General features: G+C 47.9%; 2 protein-coding genes across 3 annotated transcripts in view; both read right to left on the bottom strand.

Moving 5' to 3' along the window:
* Nucleotides 1–15,694, bottom strand: part of SELENOI (selenoprotein I) — a 114,581-nt gene that overhangs the window by 11,664 nt on the left and 87,223 nt on the right. The window lies entirely within an intron of this gene.
* The window catches only part of ADGRF3 (adhesion G protein-coupled receptor F3), a gene marked incomplete at its 5' end in the record, with an annotated part of 25,698 nt that extends 10,004 nt beyond the window's left edge, over nucleotides 1–15,694 (bottom strand). Inside the window, 8 exons of the mRNA XM_081000916.1 lie at nucleotides 488–1,114; nucleotides 1,828–2,592; nucleotides 4,737–4,928; nucleotides 6,687–6,883; nucleotides 7,007–7,150; nucleotides 9,098–9,307; nucleotides 11,766–11,984; nucleotides 15,496–15,694. Of these exons, the coding sequence (XP_080857042.1) occupies nucleotides 488–1,114; nucleotides 1,828–2,592; nucleotides 4,737–4,928; nucleotides 6,687–6,883; nucleotides 7,007–7,150; nucleotides 9,098–9,307; nucleotides 11,766–11,984; nucleotides 15,496–15,694 (2,553 nt within the window). The remainder of the gene's footprint in view (nucleotides 1–487; nucleotides 1,115–1,827; nucleotides 2,593–4,736; nucleotides 4,929–6,686; nucleotides 6,884–7,006; nucleotides 7,151–9,097; nucleotides 9,308–11,765; nucleotides 11,985–15,495) is intronic.

The following is a 15,694-nucleotide window of genomic DNA, read 5'->3' as shown; positions in this document are numbered from 1 at the left end:
TTCTGTGAGAGAATGAAATCCAAGCACTAATGCCTGTTAAAATGCTTCTCCTGTTCACTTGCAAAATCAAGCATTTGAAAAGAGGCTCTACAGAAATAATAGATTCAGAATATATATTTTTTCTTGTTTTCCTCCTCTAAAAACTAGGTGCGTCTTATGGTCTGGTGCGTCTTATAGAGTGAAAAATACGGTAGGTGCCGCTCCGGCGGGAAGGTAAATGGCGTTTCCGTGCGCTGCTCTGGTTCGCCAGAAAAGGCTTAGTCCTGCTGGCCACATGACCCGGAAGCTGTACGCCGGCTCCCTCGGCCAGTAAAGCGAGATGAGCGCCGCAACCCCAGAGTCGTCCACGACTGGACCTAAGGGTCAGGGGTCCCTTTACCTTTACCTCCCAGTTACCTTGCTTCTGAGCCGATCTGTGTGGCAGCACTCTGACTCCCAGTTACACAAACACACACACACAATTACCTTGGCGCTGCTCCACACCCACCTGGAGCGAATTGAGGATGGTAAACATGTAATGCGTGAATTGTGATGCATCCGTGGTCATGGTGATGACGCCCAGTCCCCACGTCAGCCCGAAGGCGGGCGTGAGGATGAGCAGGGCCTTGAAGATGCTGACCAGAGCCTTCCACTCCTCTCCCTGCGGCCCCTCGGACACCGAGGGCCTCATGAGTTTCAGCAGCACCACAAAGAGGATGAGCGCGTTGGCCGACACAACGGCCAGGACGGGCACGGAAAAGGCGTAGATGGCTTTGCTGCGGGAGGAGAGCCAGCAGACGGCCTGGTGGAGGTAGCCCCCCCGGGGCAGGAAGGCGGCCACCGTGGCCACGGCGATGGCGAAGGGGCACAGGTAGCCCAGCGAGACCATGGCGGGCAGGGCGGAGCGGGTGCTCAGCTGGTGGAAGACGAAGACCAGCTGATGGAAGAGCATCAGGGCTTGGACCAGCATCCAGAAGAACATGGCCAGGTAGCAGAAGTGGGTGAAGAAGGCGGCCGCCACGCACAGCTTGCTCTCGGGGTCGGACGCCAGCCGAGAGGCGCCCAGGAACCAGAAGCTGGCCATCAGCAGAGACAGGGCGATGTTGACCAACGTGGTGTAGCGGAAGTAAGACACCTGGGAAATGGGAGAAGGCTGGTCAGGGTGAGAGGCGGCCAGGCAGGCCTCAGGGGGCCCTAGAATCGCAGGTTTGTAAAGTTGGGAGGGACCCCCAAAGGTCATGTAGCCCAACCCCGCAACGCAGGAATCACACAGCTGAGGAATCCCTGGTAGGTGGCCCTCCAACCTCTGCTTTAAAACCTCCAATGAAGGAGACTTTAATAGTGCTGTGCTGTTTTTTATTGTCTGTATTTTAATAGGTGTGTTTTTTAATATTGTTTTAATTCTGTTAGCGTTTATAATGATTATCTTTGATATGTTTTTAGATTTTTGTAGCTAACAAGACCAGTGGTCAGGGATGATGGGAATTATAGTCCAAAACATATGGAGGGCCGAAGGTTGCCTATGCCTGATGTAAGTCATGGGCCCTGCCTGCTCCCTAAAATATCCCTGGTTTGCTCCTTTCTATATATAGGGTGCCGACATTCTGCACGGACTGGTTGCAGGGCAACATGTGCAAATGGCTTGAGATACCTATTAGGTCCATAAATGACCATATGGCATATATTCAACACAAAAAACAGGGACAATTTGTTGTTGACAAAGGACAGCTGGACATAGAAAGGGCCCCATTCCCTTCAGGAGCTTGGGGCCTCGTCAAACCTAAATCCGGCCCTGTCTTTCCCCCCCAACTCAAAATTCCCGAAGGGCGCAGCCTGTTTGTCTCTCACCTTGTTCTTCACCACCGAAGTCCAGACGAGGTAGTAGATGGCGAGGGTGGCAATGAGAGCCAGGATTGAGGCGCAGACCCCGAAGGTGCCCAGGAAGGTCAGGGCGAAGCTGTCTGGCACAGGATGAGCAGACATGAGAATGGAGAAGGAAGTCAGGTGGTGGCAGGTGCACTTGGTGGCGGTTTCGGCGCCGGAGGTCTGGCACCCCTCGGCTGACCAGCCGCCGACCCTGCCGTGCAGGCTGTGGTCCCAGAACACACACTGCGCCACACTCTCCTCCTCATCTTCCTCCTCCTGCCCTTCGCCGGTGCCGTTCCAGTGGCCAAAGGTCATCTCCACCTCCACCTGCGAGACGCTCCCGTTGGAAGCCGTGACGGAGTTGGACATCACTAAGCTGCCCAGCCTGGCCTTGGCGCCACGGCTGCCTGGCAGGATTCTGCCCAGCTTCTTCAGCACCAGGCTGGTGACGGTGACATTCTGCCCGCAGCGCAACAACTCCTCCTCCTCAATGTGGACGCGGAGAGGGGGGTCCGTGTCGAAGCCCTTGTTGAAGTCCTCAAACTCAGGGCCCATCTGGGCGCTCTGGAGCTCAAGGTTGGGGAGCGTCAAGTTGTAGGGGCTGCCCGCGGGCGGCAGGAGGAGGCTGGCGAGGTTCTCAATGGACTGCAGGAGCCTGGAAGCGGCCGACGGGCTCAGGGCTTCCACTGCAGACCACTCCGGCCCCGGGTCTACGTCGAGCATTGTGTTGGCAGCAGCCAGCAAATTCTGAAAGCAGAAGGAGGGATTTCCTCATTAATCTGGGTCATGGTTAGAATTGTAGAAGAGTTGGAAGGGACCCTTGAGGGTCATCTAGCCCAACCCCAGCAATGCAGGCATTGCAGCTAAACAATCCCTGGCCGATGGCCAAGTCTTGCAGTGAGAGGTGGTCATGTTGTAAACAAAAATTGCTCTTTTCCCTTATGGGGTATCCAAGAGCCCATATAGAGTCCTTGCATAGGTTCCCTGTTGGTAGGAGAAAATAACAGAGGCCAGCCAGAGAATATTGAGAAGCAAAGCAGTTAGTAAGCTTGATCTTTATTGATCTGTTGCAACAGGGTGCTCCCCTCACCCCCAGGAGAGAGGAGGAACCCAGAAAAATGACGTGCAAGGTCTTATATAGACTTTTGAAATCGCCACCCTGTAGATCAAGACCACCCCCAGAAACATACATACATCACAAAAAAAGCGGTCTAAAACAGAAATTTTGAATGTTGTTGGCAGGTTACTTGGCTGGACTTCCTGGGGAGCCTGGCTAGTCTTTTGTAATGATAAATACTTAGTTCCTGGGCCAGGTCACAGGCTCACACCCTGTTCAAACACAGACAGGATTTGTGAGGAAAAGGACAATGGGGAGGTTTCCCACTTTGACCTTGCAGAGAAAACATTTGCTCAGTTTAAGAATCAAAACGGTTCCAGGTCGGTCTTCCTGTGCTGATCTATGTACTTGCTTGGTTGGTACACTTATGAACATTACCATATATCTAAGACCTCAAAATGTATAAACAGCATAAGGGATGCGGGTGGCGCTGTGGGTTAAACCACAGAGCCTAGGACTGATCGCCAAAGAAGAAGATGAAAACAAACAAACAAAAATGAAAGCGCTTTACAAGCAAGATAAAACAATAATGTTATCAACAAGATAAATTAACGAACAATAATTTCAAACGTTCAAAAAGTTAAGGAAACGACAGACGCAATACAGATAAAAACTCACTCCAGCTTTCTAAACATCTGGGTAGGCTAAACGAGAATGTTCTTAGCAGTTGCCTAAGAGAGTTCAGGGAAGACAATTGCCTGATATCAACAGGCAGGGAGTTCCAAACTTTAGGTGCTGCCACACTAAATGTTCTTAGGAATGCATAATAATAATAATAACTATTATTATTATTATTATTATTATTATTATTATTATTATTATTTTATATGCCACCCCCTCTGAGTGTGGCACCTGTAATCATGCCAATTCCACCAATTGGTCTAGCAGATGTATGTAGGGAAAGGTTATCTCATCGGAAAACTGGTCCCAAGTTAAGGGCTTTATATCCCCACAGTAACATATCGAACTTGGCCGAGTAGCCAATCAGCAGTCAGTGCAGATATAATAATATAATAATAATTTATTATTTATACCCCGCCCATCTGGCTGAGTTTCCCCAGCCACTCTGGGCGGCTCCCAATCGAATGTTCAAAACAATACAGCATTAAATATTAAAAACTTCCCTGAACAGGGCTGCCTTCAGATGTCTCTTAAAGAGAAGATAGCTGCTTATTTCATTCACATCTGAAGGGAGGGCGTTCCACAGGGCGGGTGCCACTACGGAGAAGGCCCTCTGTCTGGTTCCCTGTAATCTCACAATGAGGGAACCGCCAGAAGGCCCTCGGCGCTGGACCTCAGTGTCCGGGCTGAACGATGGTGGTGGAGACGCTCCTTCAGGTATACTGGACCAAGGCCGTTTAGGGCTTTCAAGGTCAGCACCAACACTTTGAATTGTGCTCGGAAACGTACTGGGAGCCAATGTAGATCTCTCAGGACTGGTGTTATGTGGTCCCGGCAGCCACTCCCAGTCACCAGTCTACCTGCCGCATTCTGGATTAGTTGCAGTTTCCGGGTCACCTTCAAAGGTAGCCCCATGTAGAGCGCATTGCAGTAGTCCAAGCGGGAGATAACCAGAGCATGCACCACTCTGGCGAGACAGATCCCTGAGGACAGGGGTTGCGATGCCGACAAGGCCTCCCTCCTGCCAGCAACTGTGGCGCAGCATCCTGCACTAATTTCAGCTTCCGGATCAAGCCCCAGGATAAGCCCAATGCAGAGTACTTTGAAGGAATCCCGCCCTGAAGTCCTTCCCTCCCTGGGTGCTGCTACTCACAGACACAACGCTGCTCTCCAGGCGCATCTGGGCTCCCAGAGCCACCTCTGAGATGATGTCCATTGTGTCGAGCGCAGCCAGGAGGTCCCGGGGGTTTCTGCCCTGAATGTTTCCGGACTCGGTCTCTGCCTTCAGCCAGTCTATCATCCAAGGGACCTCCGTTTGGGGGCTGCCCAGCCCTGCCTGGAGCAGCTGCACGCAAACAGCAGTGAGGCTATTAGACCAAGGGTGGCTTCCTATGGAACTCATTGCCACTGGATTCCACAATACCCACTGGCTGAGCTGGTCTCCGACTGTAATAAATTATCTATCTATCTACCCACTGGCTGTTAAAAAATACATGATGGAACATGTGCAGAGTTGGGCGGTCAAGAACATAAAGGTTCTGCAAACCGAGCCTTATTGAAGGAGTTGTGGATGTTTTGCCTGGAGAAGAGGAGGCTGAAAGGAGATATGAGAGCCATCTTTAAATATCTGATGGGCTGTCACACGGAAATCACTTTGAGGTTTTATTTTTTCGTTTTATTACAAGCTCTACTGAAAAATGTAAAAAATGATTACCAACCATAAACTGTTGGCAAACAGGACAAATGCATATTTGGATGTTTAAAGCCTTGTATGCAGTAATAATAATAATAATAATAATAATAATAATAATAATAATAATATTTACACAACGCCCATCTGGCTGGGTTTCCCCAGCCACTCTGGGCGGCTTACAGCATATCTAAAAAACATAATTTAAACATCAAGCATAAAAAAATTAATCATCCACATGGCATCAAAACAGACTTGGGAAATCTTTTACATTACAGATTAAGCTCACATTCTTAATATTGTTAATTAAATTTACGTCCACAGGGTGTACTTCAGTCTACAGTGTTAAAATTATTTCTCCATAGTTGCTGTTGTGACTGAGACAGAGAGGAGATTAGGGTTGATGAACGATATAGATCAAGACCATACAGAGTGAAACATGTCTTTCTTTGATATTCTTGAGTTAAGCATTTAAGTGCTAGATGCCACATATCTTGGGTCCAAGTTCCCATGGGGGGGGGCATTTCCACCCCAGTTTGAAGCAACTATTTGTCTCACGGCTGCCATAAAAAGTAAGACCAACCCTTTAGGCTCAACATTGGGAAGCAGTATAAGGAGTCTCTATAGGAGTATATTGTATTTTAAAATGGGGTTTCAGAGTTTTTAGGGGTTTTTGAATGTCTTATGTAGATTTTTCAATTTCATTGTTCTGTATGGGACAATGACAATAAAGATATCATATCATATCGATATCGTTTCCCATTGATAGCAGAGCTAACATGGGAACAGGTACAAGAATTTGGCCCATAATGATGGCAGACCAAATTTATGGAATATGCAGAGATGGCGAGACTGACGGGAAAGATCAGGAACCAGGAAGATCAAGTACAGTCATACCTCGGGTTGAATGTGCTTCGGGATGAGCGCATTCAAGTTGCGCTCCATGGCAACCGGAAGTAACGGAGCTCGTTACTTCCGGGTTTCGCCGCTTGCGCATGCGCAGATGCTCAAAATGACATCACGCGCATGCGCAGAAGCGCCAAAACGTGACCCACGCACGCGCAGACGCAGGTTACGTTTGCTTCTAGATGCGAACGGGGCTCCGCAGTGTTTGCAACCCACGTCTGTGCATGCACGGGTTGCAATTCGGCGCTTCTACACATGCACAAAGTGCAATTTAGAGCTTCTGCGCATGCGCAACCGCCAAAACCGGGAAGTAACCTGTTTTGGTACTTCCAGGTTTCGGTGGTCCGTAACCCAAAAAAACGCAACCTGAAGCGGCTGAAACCCAAGGTATGACGGTATATAAACTGTATATAGACTGTATATAGGCTGTATATAGGTATGAGTGGAGAGAGAGAGAGAGAGAGAGAGAGAGAGAGAGAGAGAAGCCCAGAAGAACCCACCCGTTACCTGGGCCTCGTGCAACCCAGACAGCAGTTGATGATTTGTGCAGTTGTCTTGGACATTTTCCCAGGTCCCTCCAGGAGAGCAGGACCGCAGCATCTTTCCATCGGTCCCCTCGGGACACAGGAGCTCAGCCACCTTCCCTGCCTTCGTGGCATCCCACCTGCCTGTAGAGTTCTCACCGGGGCAGAAGCGATCTCCGGCTGTGGCACAAGAAACACACATGCACAGGCAGGAAAGGCCTTCATGGAACACGTCCAGCTCTCAAAGGAGCGACGGAAAGGCACAGACTCTCTGGCCGCCAGTTCCCCCGTCTCCCCCGTTACCTTGGATCGGGCCCACCGACACTGTGGTCTGCACGGTTCCCAGGTGGTCGCTTTCAAAAGTGCACCGGTAGGCGGTGTCACCGCTGGGGCAGGAATTCAGGGCGAGGAAGTGGCAGAGAGGGTCTCCGTTGCTCCCCAGGCGAACTGCGGAGAGAGAGGGGGCCAGATGTTCAGGGCAGGGAGGGAGGGAAAGGAAGGAAGGGAGGGAAAGATCTGGCGGGGGGATGTAGGGGTGCAGATATCCAGAGTGTGGGACTCAGGTGGGATTGCTATGAGAAATTATGAAAAATGAAGCAAGCCATTGTGTCCGCGATGAAAGCATTGCCTTGACTGGGTTTGATTCATTGACAATAATTTCTGATCGAATCCCACAGGCCTCTGCACCTCTGCCATTTGCGTTCTCTACACGTATAAGCATTCTAAACACAGGCCAGTTGCTTCATCAGGCATCTTGGGTCATTAAGAGAGAAGGTAGCTTTGATGTAGTTTAATCTTTAGATAGATCTCAAGGGCCAGGAATCTTAAAAAGCAGAGACATCACCTTGCCAACAAAGGTCCATATAGTGAAAGCTATGGTTTTCCCAGTAGTGATGTATGGAAGTGAGAGCTGGACCATAAAGAAGGCTGATGGCCGAAGAATGGATGCTTTTGAATTCTGGTGCTGGAGGAGACTCTTGAGAGTCCCATGGACTGCAAGAAGATCAAACCTCTCCATTCTGAAGGAAATCAGCCCTGAGTGCTCACTGGAAGGACAGATCCTGAAGCTGAGGCTCCAAGACTTTGGCCACCTCATGAGAAGAGAAGACTCCCTGGAAAAGACCCTGATGTTGGGAAAGATAGAGGGCACAAGGAGAAGGGGATGACAGAGGACGAGATGGTTGGACAGTGTTCTCGCAGCTACCAGCATGAGTTTGACCAAACTGCGGGAGGCAGTGGAAGACAGCAGTGCCTGGTGTGCTCTGGTCCATGGGGTCACGAAGAGTCGGACACGACTAAACAACTAAACAACAACAACTGCTGGCAATCCCAAGTGGGGAAAGTTTCTGCTGCGCTCAGGTCCTGCTTGCTGGGCACCCGGCTGGAAACTCTGTGGGGAGGGAGTTCCACAATTTGGGGGCCACCACCGAGAAGGCCCTCATCTGGGCCACACACATGCACGAACTTTCGAGGGAGGAAGAACTACTAGGAGGGCCCCCTCTGCTATCTTAACACCCTCCTTGCGAGGTTGCATCACCCCACATGCACCCGCAAGACCCCTGCGATCAGAAGAACTGGCACTGCTTCCAGCGCCACCGTAGACCTGTTTCCTACTTGCAAGAACTTGGTTGTTTAGTGTGGCAGCCCCTGCACTTTGGAACTCCCTGCCTCTAGAGTTCAAGCAGGGCTCTGAAAAGATCTTTGTTTCAACTAGCCTTCCCAGACGCTGAGAAAGTTTTGCATCTTAATCTGTTTTAGTCTTTTCATTTTTGTATGTTGAAAAGCACTGCATATTTTTTTCTTGTTTTATCCTTTTGGAAACCACTTTGACTTTACATTGTTGTTGTTTGTTTACCATCAAGCCGTGCATTAATTTTATGAAATAATAATAATAATAATAATAATAATAATAATAATACAGTGGTAACTCAGGTTACATACACTTCAGGTTACAGACTCCGCTAACCCAGAAATAGTGCTTCAGGTTAAGAACTTTGCTTCAGGATGAGAACAGAAATCGTGCTCCGGCGGCGCGGCAGCAGCAGGAGGCCCCATTAGCTAAAGTGGTCTTCAGGTTAAGAACAGTTTCAGGTTAAGAACGGACCTCCAGAATGAATTAAGTACTTAACCCAAGGTACCACTGTAATAATAATATTAAATTTTATACCCCGCCCTCCCTCCCCAGCCAGAGCTGGGCTCAGGGCGGTTAACACCAATAAAATAAAATCACAGTAAAAACATAATGGGGGGGGGGGGAACCAATTTAAAATACAGGTTAAAATGCAATTTAAAATGCAGCTTAATTAAAAATGCAATTTAAATAAAACGGCTTCGCAGAATGCCCATCCAGGCTGATGGGCCTCACCAGCCGCTCCCTGCCCTCCCCTCACCCACCTGGGTCTGGGGCACCTGGGTCCCAGGATGCTCTCAGCTCTCCTCCTCTGTTCCGGACGCAGCACTGCAGAGTCAGGCCCTCAGGGGAGCTGCAGTTCATGGAGAGCTGCGACCGTGTCTGGATGAGGTCCGCTTCCCCAAGGGGAACGATCACCTCCTTGGTCAGCTCGTGCATGGCGTTTTCGTACAAGTAGCGGCAGATGTATTTTCCTGTAAGAGACACATGTCAGAACTGGGAGCCAGAATCCGAGAACTGCAGAGTTGGAAGGGGTACCCCAAAGGGCATCTAGTCCAACCCCAGGCAGTGCTGCAGGAACCGCAGCTCTTGGAAGTTCTCTCCTGGCGTGGAACTGGGAATCACGGGCCACCCCTGCGTGTGGGCAGGGTCCTCCAGGTAAAATCCTGCACATATTTAGGAACGCCAACACCCCGGCTTAGCAGATGTCAAAGAGAAAAACAACTACCAGACTTTTAGAAGACACCTGAAGGCAGCCCTGTTTAGGGAAGCTTTTAATGTTTGATGCATTACTGTATTTTAATATTGTGTTGGAAGCTGCCCAGAGTGGCTGGGGAAGCCCAGCCAGATGGGTGGGGTATAAATAAATTATTATTATGATTATTAGTCCTTAAGAGATGTCTGCTCCACTCTGGGTTGAGGCCAAGTGCATGGAGGGCGGCTGGAACAGAGTCATGATGCTCATTTATGTTTTTATGTTTTAAATTTATTTATACTTTTCAGATTTATACAATTTCACTGATTTGACATTTCACAATTTGCCTTCCTTCCCCCTCTTTCTGCGGTTCCTTAAATTTATTTTTAATATCTTCTGCATACCCAAATTAACTTCATTTGTTCATTTGTTCATCTACTTTAAATATATACTCTTATGAAACTTTAGGTTATTATGAGAAAGAAAGGAGATTCCGAATAAATATCAGGAAGAACTTTCTAATGGTAAGAGTGGAAGGGACTCCCTTGGGAGATGGTTGGAGGTTTTGAAGCAGAGGTTGGACAGCCGCCCGTCAGGGATGCTTCAGTTGAGATTCCTGCATCGCAGGGGGCTGGACTAGATGACTCTCAGGGTCCATTCCCACCCTAAAGTTCTATGCTTTTAATACAATACAATAAATAAGATGCAGTCCTTCTATTTCAGTTCAACACCAGAGCCTCGCCCGCCCACCACGGGCACATGGGCATAGCCAGGATTTATGTTGTTGGGGGCAGAACCTCAGTTATTGTTACAGTGGTACCTTGGTACTCAAACACTGCAAACCCAGAAGTTTGGTCTTGGTTGACCACAAACTTGACATGAGCCAACAGTGTGACGCGGCAGCTAAAAAAGCCAATGCAATTCTGGGCCTCATCAATAGGAGTATAGCATCTAGATCAAGGGAAGTAATAGTGCCACTGTATTCTGCTCTGGTCAGACCTCACCTGGAGTACTGTGTCCAGTTCTGGGCACCACAGTTCAAGGAGGACACTGACAAACTGGAACGTGTCCAGAGGAGGGCAACCAAAATGGTCAAAGGCCTGGAAACGATGCCTTATGAGGAACGGCTAAGGGAGCTGGGCATGTTTAGCCTGGAGAAGAGGAGGTTAAGGGGTGATATGATAGCCATGTTCAAATACATAAAAGGATGTCACACAGAGGAGGGAGAAAGGTTGTTTTCTGTTGCTCCAGAGAAGCGGACACGGAGCAATGGATCCAAACTACAAGAAAGAAGATTCCACCTAAACATTAGGAAGAACTTCCTGACAGTAAGAGCTGTTCGATAGTGGAATTGGCTGCCAAGGAGTGTGGTGGAGTCTCCTTCTTTGGAGGTCTTTAAGCAGAGGCTTGACAACCATATGTCAGGAGTGCTCTGATGGTGTTTCCTGCTTGGCAGGGGGTTGGACGCGATGGCCCTTGTGGTCTCTTCCAACTCTATGATTCTATGATTCTAAGTGTTCCGGTTTGCAAACTTTTTATGGAAGCCAAACGTGCTCCGTTTGGAGTGTTATGCTTCCGTTTTGAGTGTTACGCTGAGGTCTGTCTGTTTGTGCTATTTATTTTGCGTTTTCATTTTTGCGGCTCTTTTGTTTTGTTTTTGTGCCATTGTGGAACCCAGTTCAGCTACCAATTGATTGACTTTGTGACTGCAGTACACTGTTTATTGCTTTCATTTTATGGATCAATGGTCTCCTTAGACTGTAAAATTCATGTTAAATCGCTGTTTTAGGGGTTGCTTTTAAAAGTCTGGAACGGATTAATCCATTTTGCATTACAGTCGTACCTCGTGTTACGTTTGCTTCACGTTGCGGCTTTTCAGGTTACGAATGCGGCAAACCCGGAAGTGTTTACTTCCGGGTTTGCCGCGCGCGCACGCACAGAAGCGATCTGCGCACTTCCTGCATGCGCAGTAGCACGTTCTGCTTATGGACTGTTCGCACCCCGGAACGGATCACGTTCGTAAGTAGAGGTACCGCTGTACTTTCTATGGGAAAGCGCACCTTGGTTTTGGAACGGACTTCCGGAACGGAATATGTTTGAGAACCAAGATACCACTGTATTGATTTTTTATTGATTATTGGGGGAGGGAGCTGCCCCTGCACCCCCCCGGCTACGCCCATGCACAGACACATATTTAGACCGAAATCATTCCTTCCATAGAGAGAGCAATACTGCACCAGCCCAGTCCGGGGAGACGGAGCAGAGTCTCAGCTCCACCACAGAGCCGTTCTGCAGCAGAGTCACTTGTGTCCCGTTGAAGATTTCCTTGGCTCCCTGGGAGCTGAGCAGGTAGAACTTCACCTCCGTGGCTCCATCCTTCAGGCTGAAGGAGAGGGTCAGGTCTTGGTCAGCACCGCCAGAGGCCACTTCCGGAGGCAGCTGCTGGCTGTCTGCAACTGGAAGGGATAGGATGTCAGTGTGGTGCGGCTGTTAGAGTGTCGGACTAGGAGAGACCCGAGTTCGAATCCTCCCACTCGGCTAAGGAGCTTCCATTGGGCGACGCTGGGCCAGTCCCTGCCTCTCTCAGCCTAGCCCACCTCCCAGGGGTGTCAGGGGTGGTGGTCAAGTTAGGAGGGAGAAAGAAGCATTCTATTCCTCTCCCCCTCCCCTTTAATTACCATTATTATTGGACCAGAGATTCTTAGAAGACTGGAGTAAATATACGAACTATTTGAAAAGGAATTGTAATGAACAGATTACGCTCATAGGACTGCAAGAAGTTCTGTAAGGAGGACTATTTTAAGTATTGCAAGAAAGACTATGAGGAGAACTATTAGTTAATGATAATTAAGAGTAATAGAGAAATTAAGAGATGCAGAATAAGTGATAAAGAATGGAAAATCATCAGAGGTGGTTGATGGAAGTCTAAAATATTGTATTGTATAAGAAGTTATGTTAAATGATTGTTGGAAATGATATGTAAAAAAACCAATAAAAGTGTGTGTGTGTGTGTGTGTGTGTGTAAAAATTACCATTATTTTTAATTATCCATTTTATTAGTCCCTTTTTTTGCAGCAACAACTCAAAGCCGCTTACAAATAAACACAAAACATAACATTAAAATCAGCCGTAACAACGAAAGCAAAGAAAAAAATCTAACCATATCCGAGGCACTTATTTAGTTATTTATAAAGTTGTTTATGTACCACTGTATCACAGAAATATATCACAGTGGTTTACAACGATAAAAAAACAGGCAGTGGAATAAAAAAAAAGTTAAAAAAACAAATTAAAACCATTTAAAAGTGAAGAAGGGACATCAGTTAAGCATTGTGGAAGGATGTACTGCCCACAGATGAACTCAGGCTTGCTAGAGAGGTTAAAAGCAACAAAAAAGGTTTTTATGGGTATGTTCGTAGCAAAAGGAAGAACAAAGAAACAGTGGGGCCACTCAGAGGAGAAGATGGTGAAATGCAAACAGGGGACACAGAAAGGGCTGAACTCCTCAATGCCTTCTTTGCCTCAGTCTTCTCCGATAAAGAAAACAATGCCCGACCTGAAGAATTTGGAGCAAATGATTCAGCAGAGGAAACACAGCCCAGAATAACTAAGGAGATAGTACAAGAATACTTGGCTAGTTTAGATGTATTCAAGTCTCCAGGGCCAGATGAACTGCATCCAAGAGTATTAAAAGAACTGGCAGATGTGATCTCAGAACCACTGGCAGTCATCTTTGAGAATTCCTGGAGAACAGGCGAAGTCCCGGCAGACTGGAGGAGGGCAAATGTTGTCCCTATTTTCAAAAAGGGGAAAAGAGAGGACCCAAATAATTACCGCCCAGTCAGTCTGACATCAATACCAGGGAAGATTCTGGAGCAGATCATTAAGCAAACAGTCTGTGAGCACCTAGAAAGGAATGCTGTGATCACCAATAGTCAGCATGGATTTCTGAAAAAGAAGTCATGTCAGACTAACCTGATCTCGTTTTTTGACAGAATTACAAGCCTGGTAGATGAAGGGAACGCAGTGGATGTAACCTACCTTGATTTCAGCAAGGCATTTGACAAGGTGCCCCATGATATTCTTGTAAAGAAGCTGGTAAAATGCGGTCTTGACTATGCTACCACTCAGTGGATTTGTAACTGGCTGACTGACCGAACCCAAAGGGTGCTCATCAATGGTTCCTCTTCATCCTGGAGAAGAGTGACTAGTGGGGTGCCACAGGATTCTGTCTTGGGCCCGGTCTTATTCAACATCTTTATCAACGACTTGGATGATGGACTCAAGGGCATCCTGATCAAATTTGCAGATGACACCAAACTGGGAGGGGTGGCTAACACCCCAGAGGACAGGATCACACTTCAAAACGACCTTGACAGATTAGAGAACTGGGCCAAAACAAACAAGATGAATTTTAACAGGGAGAAATGTAAAGTATTGCACTTGGGCAAAAAAAATGAGAGGCACAAATACAAGATGGGGGACACCTGGCTTGAGAGCAGTACATGTGAAAAGGATCTAGGAGTCTTGGTTGACCACAAACTTGACATGAGCCAACAGTGTGACACGGCAGCTAAAAAAGCCAATGCAATTCTGGGCTGCATCAATAGGAGTATAGCATCTAGATCAAGGGAAGTAATAGTGCCACTGTATTCTGCTCTGGTCAGACCTCACCTGGAGTACTGTGTCCAGTTCTGGGCACCACAGTTCAAGAAGGACATTGACAAACTGGAACGTGTCCAGAGGAGGGCAACCAAAATGGTCAAAGGCCTGGAAACGATGCCTTATGAGGAACGGCTAAGGGAGCTGGGCATGTTTAGCCTGGAGAAGAGGAGGTTAAGGGGTGATATGATAGCCATGTTCCAATATATAAAAGGATGTCACATAGAGGAGGGAGAAAGGTTGTTTTCTGCTGCTCCAGAGAAGCGGACACGGAGCAATGGATCCAAACTACAAGAAAGAAGATTCCACCTAAACATTAGGAAGAACTTCCTGACAGTAAGAGCTGTTCGACAGTGGAATTTGCTGCCAAGGAGTGTGGTGGAGTCTCCTTCTTTGGAGGTCTTTAAGCAGAGGCTTGACAACCATATGTCAGGAGTGCTCTGATGGTGTTTCCTGCTTGGCAGGGGGTTGGACTCGATGGCCCTTGTGGTCTCTTCCAACTCTAGGATTCTATGATTCTATGATCCTATGATTCAGATGCCCTGGTGGAATAGAGAGGTTTTCGGCAGGGATTTAAAAGCTGGCACAGAAGGTGCCTGTTGAATTCTCAGTGGCAGGGAGTTCCACTGGACCAGGCCGTTGACACCAAAGGGTCTGTTTCATGAACCTGGCTAGGTAGTGAGGGGGAAGCTGGTGCTGCTGTTTTAACAATGGGGTCCTGTGCAGCAAGGGTATTGTTAGCCCAGAAGTGGAAGCAAGAAGAAATTCCGACGAAAGAAGAATGGCAGACGAAATTAATGGACTACAAAGAATTGGACAAAATGACAGGAAGGATTTGAAACCTGCGGGACCAGAGATTTACAGAAGATTGGAAGAAGTATATGAACTATTTGAAGAGCAATTGTAACCAACAAATTACGCTAGTAGGGCTACAAGAGGTTTTGTAAGGAGAAATATACAAAGTAGAAAAAGGTAGAGATATTGGTTATGAGTTTTAAATGTAATAGGGAAAGTAAGAAATGCATACTGAGAGATTAGACTGGAATATTTTCAGACAGGACTGATGGAAGTCAAAAAATGGAATAAGATGTAAAAGTATGTTTAATTATTGTTGAAAATGGTATGTTAAAAAACTTATATATACACACACACCAATGGGGCCCTATGTTCCCGGTCAGAAGTCCTTGTCAGCAATCTGGCCGCAGCATTCTGCCCTAGGTGGAGTTTCCAAGCCAGACCCGAGGGCTGCCCCACCCAAGGTGCACTGCAGTGTACCGATGCCACACCAAGTGGGCTTTTGCAAACCTGTGGCCGCCTCCAGCAGCGGCAGGCAGTAGCCGGGGTCTTCAGAAGTCCAGCGGAGGCAGTCGCAAGGGGGTGTGAAGACGAAGGAGGCCGCGGCCTGGAAGAGACCCCCACACCCCTGGAAGCGAGAGCAGTCTCTGTCGCTGTACTGGTAGCCGGGGAGACAGCGGCAAGTCCGGCTGTAGCCAAACGCCATCAT

This window comes from Podarcis pityusensis (assembly GCF_964106645.2).
Source record: "Podarcis pityusensis genome assembly, chromosome: 3".
Taxonomy (NCBI): domain Eukaryota; kingdom Metazoa; phylum Chordata; class Lepidosauria; order Squamata; family Lacertidae; genus Podarcis; species Podarcis pityusensis.
Note: the sequence above shows the minus strand (reverse complement) of the source record. Positions and strands in the feature narration are given on the sequence as shown.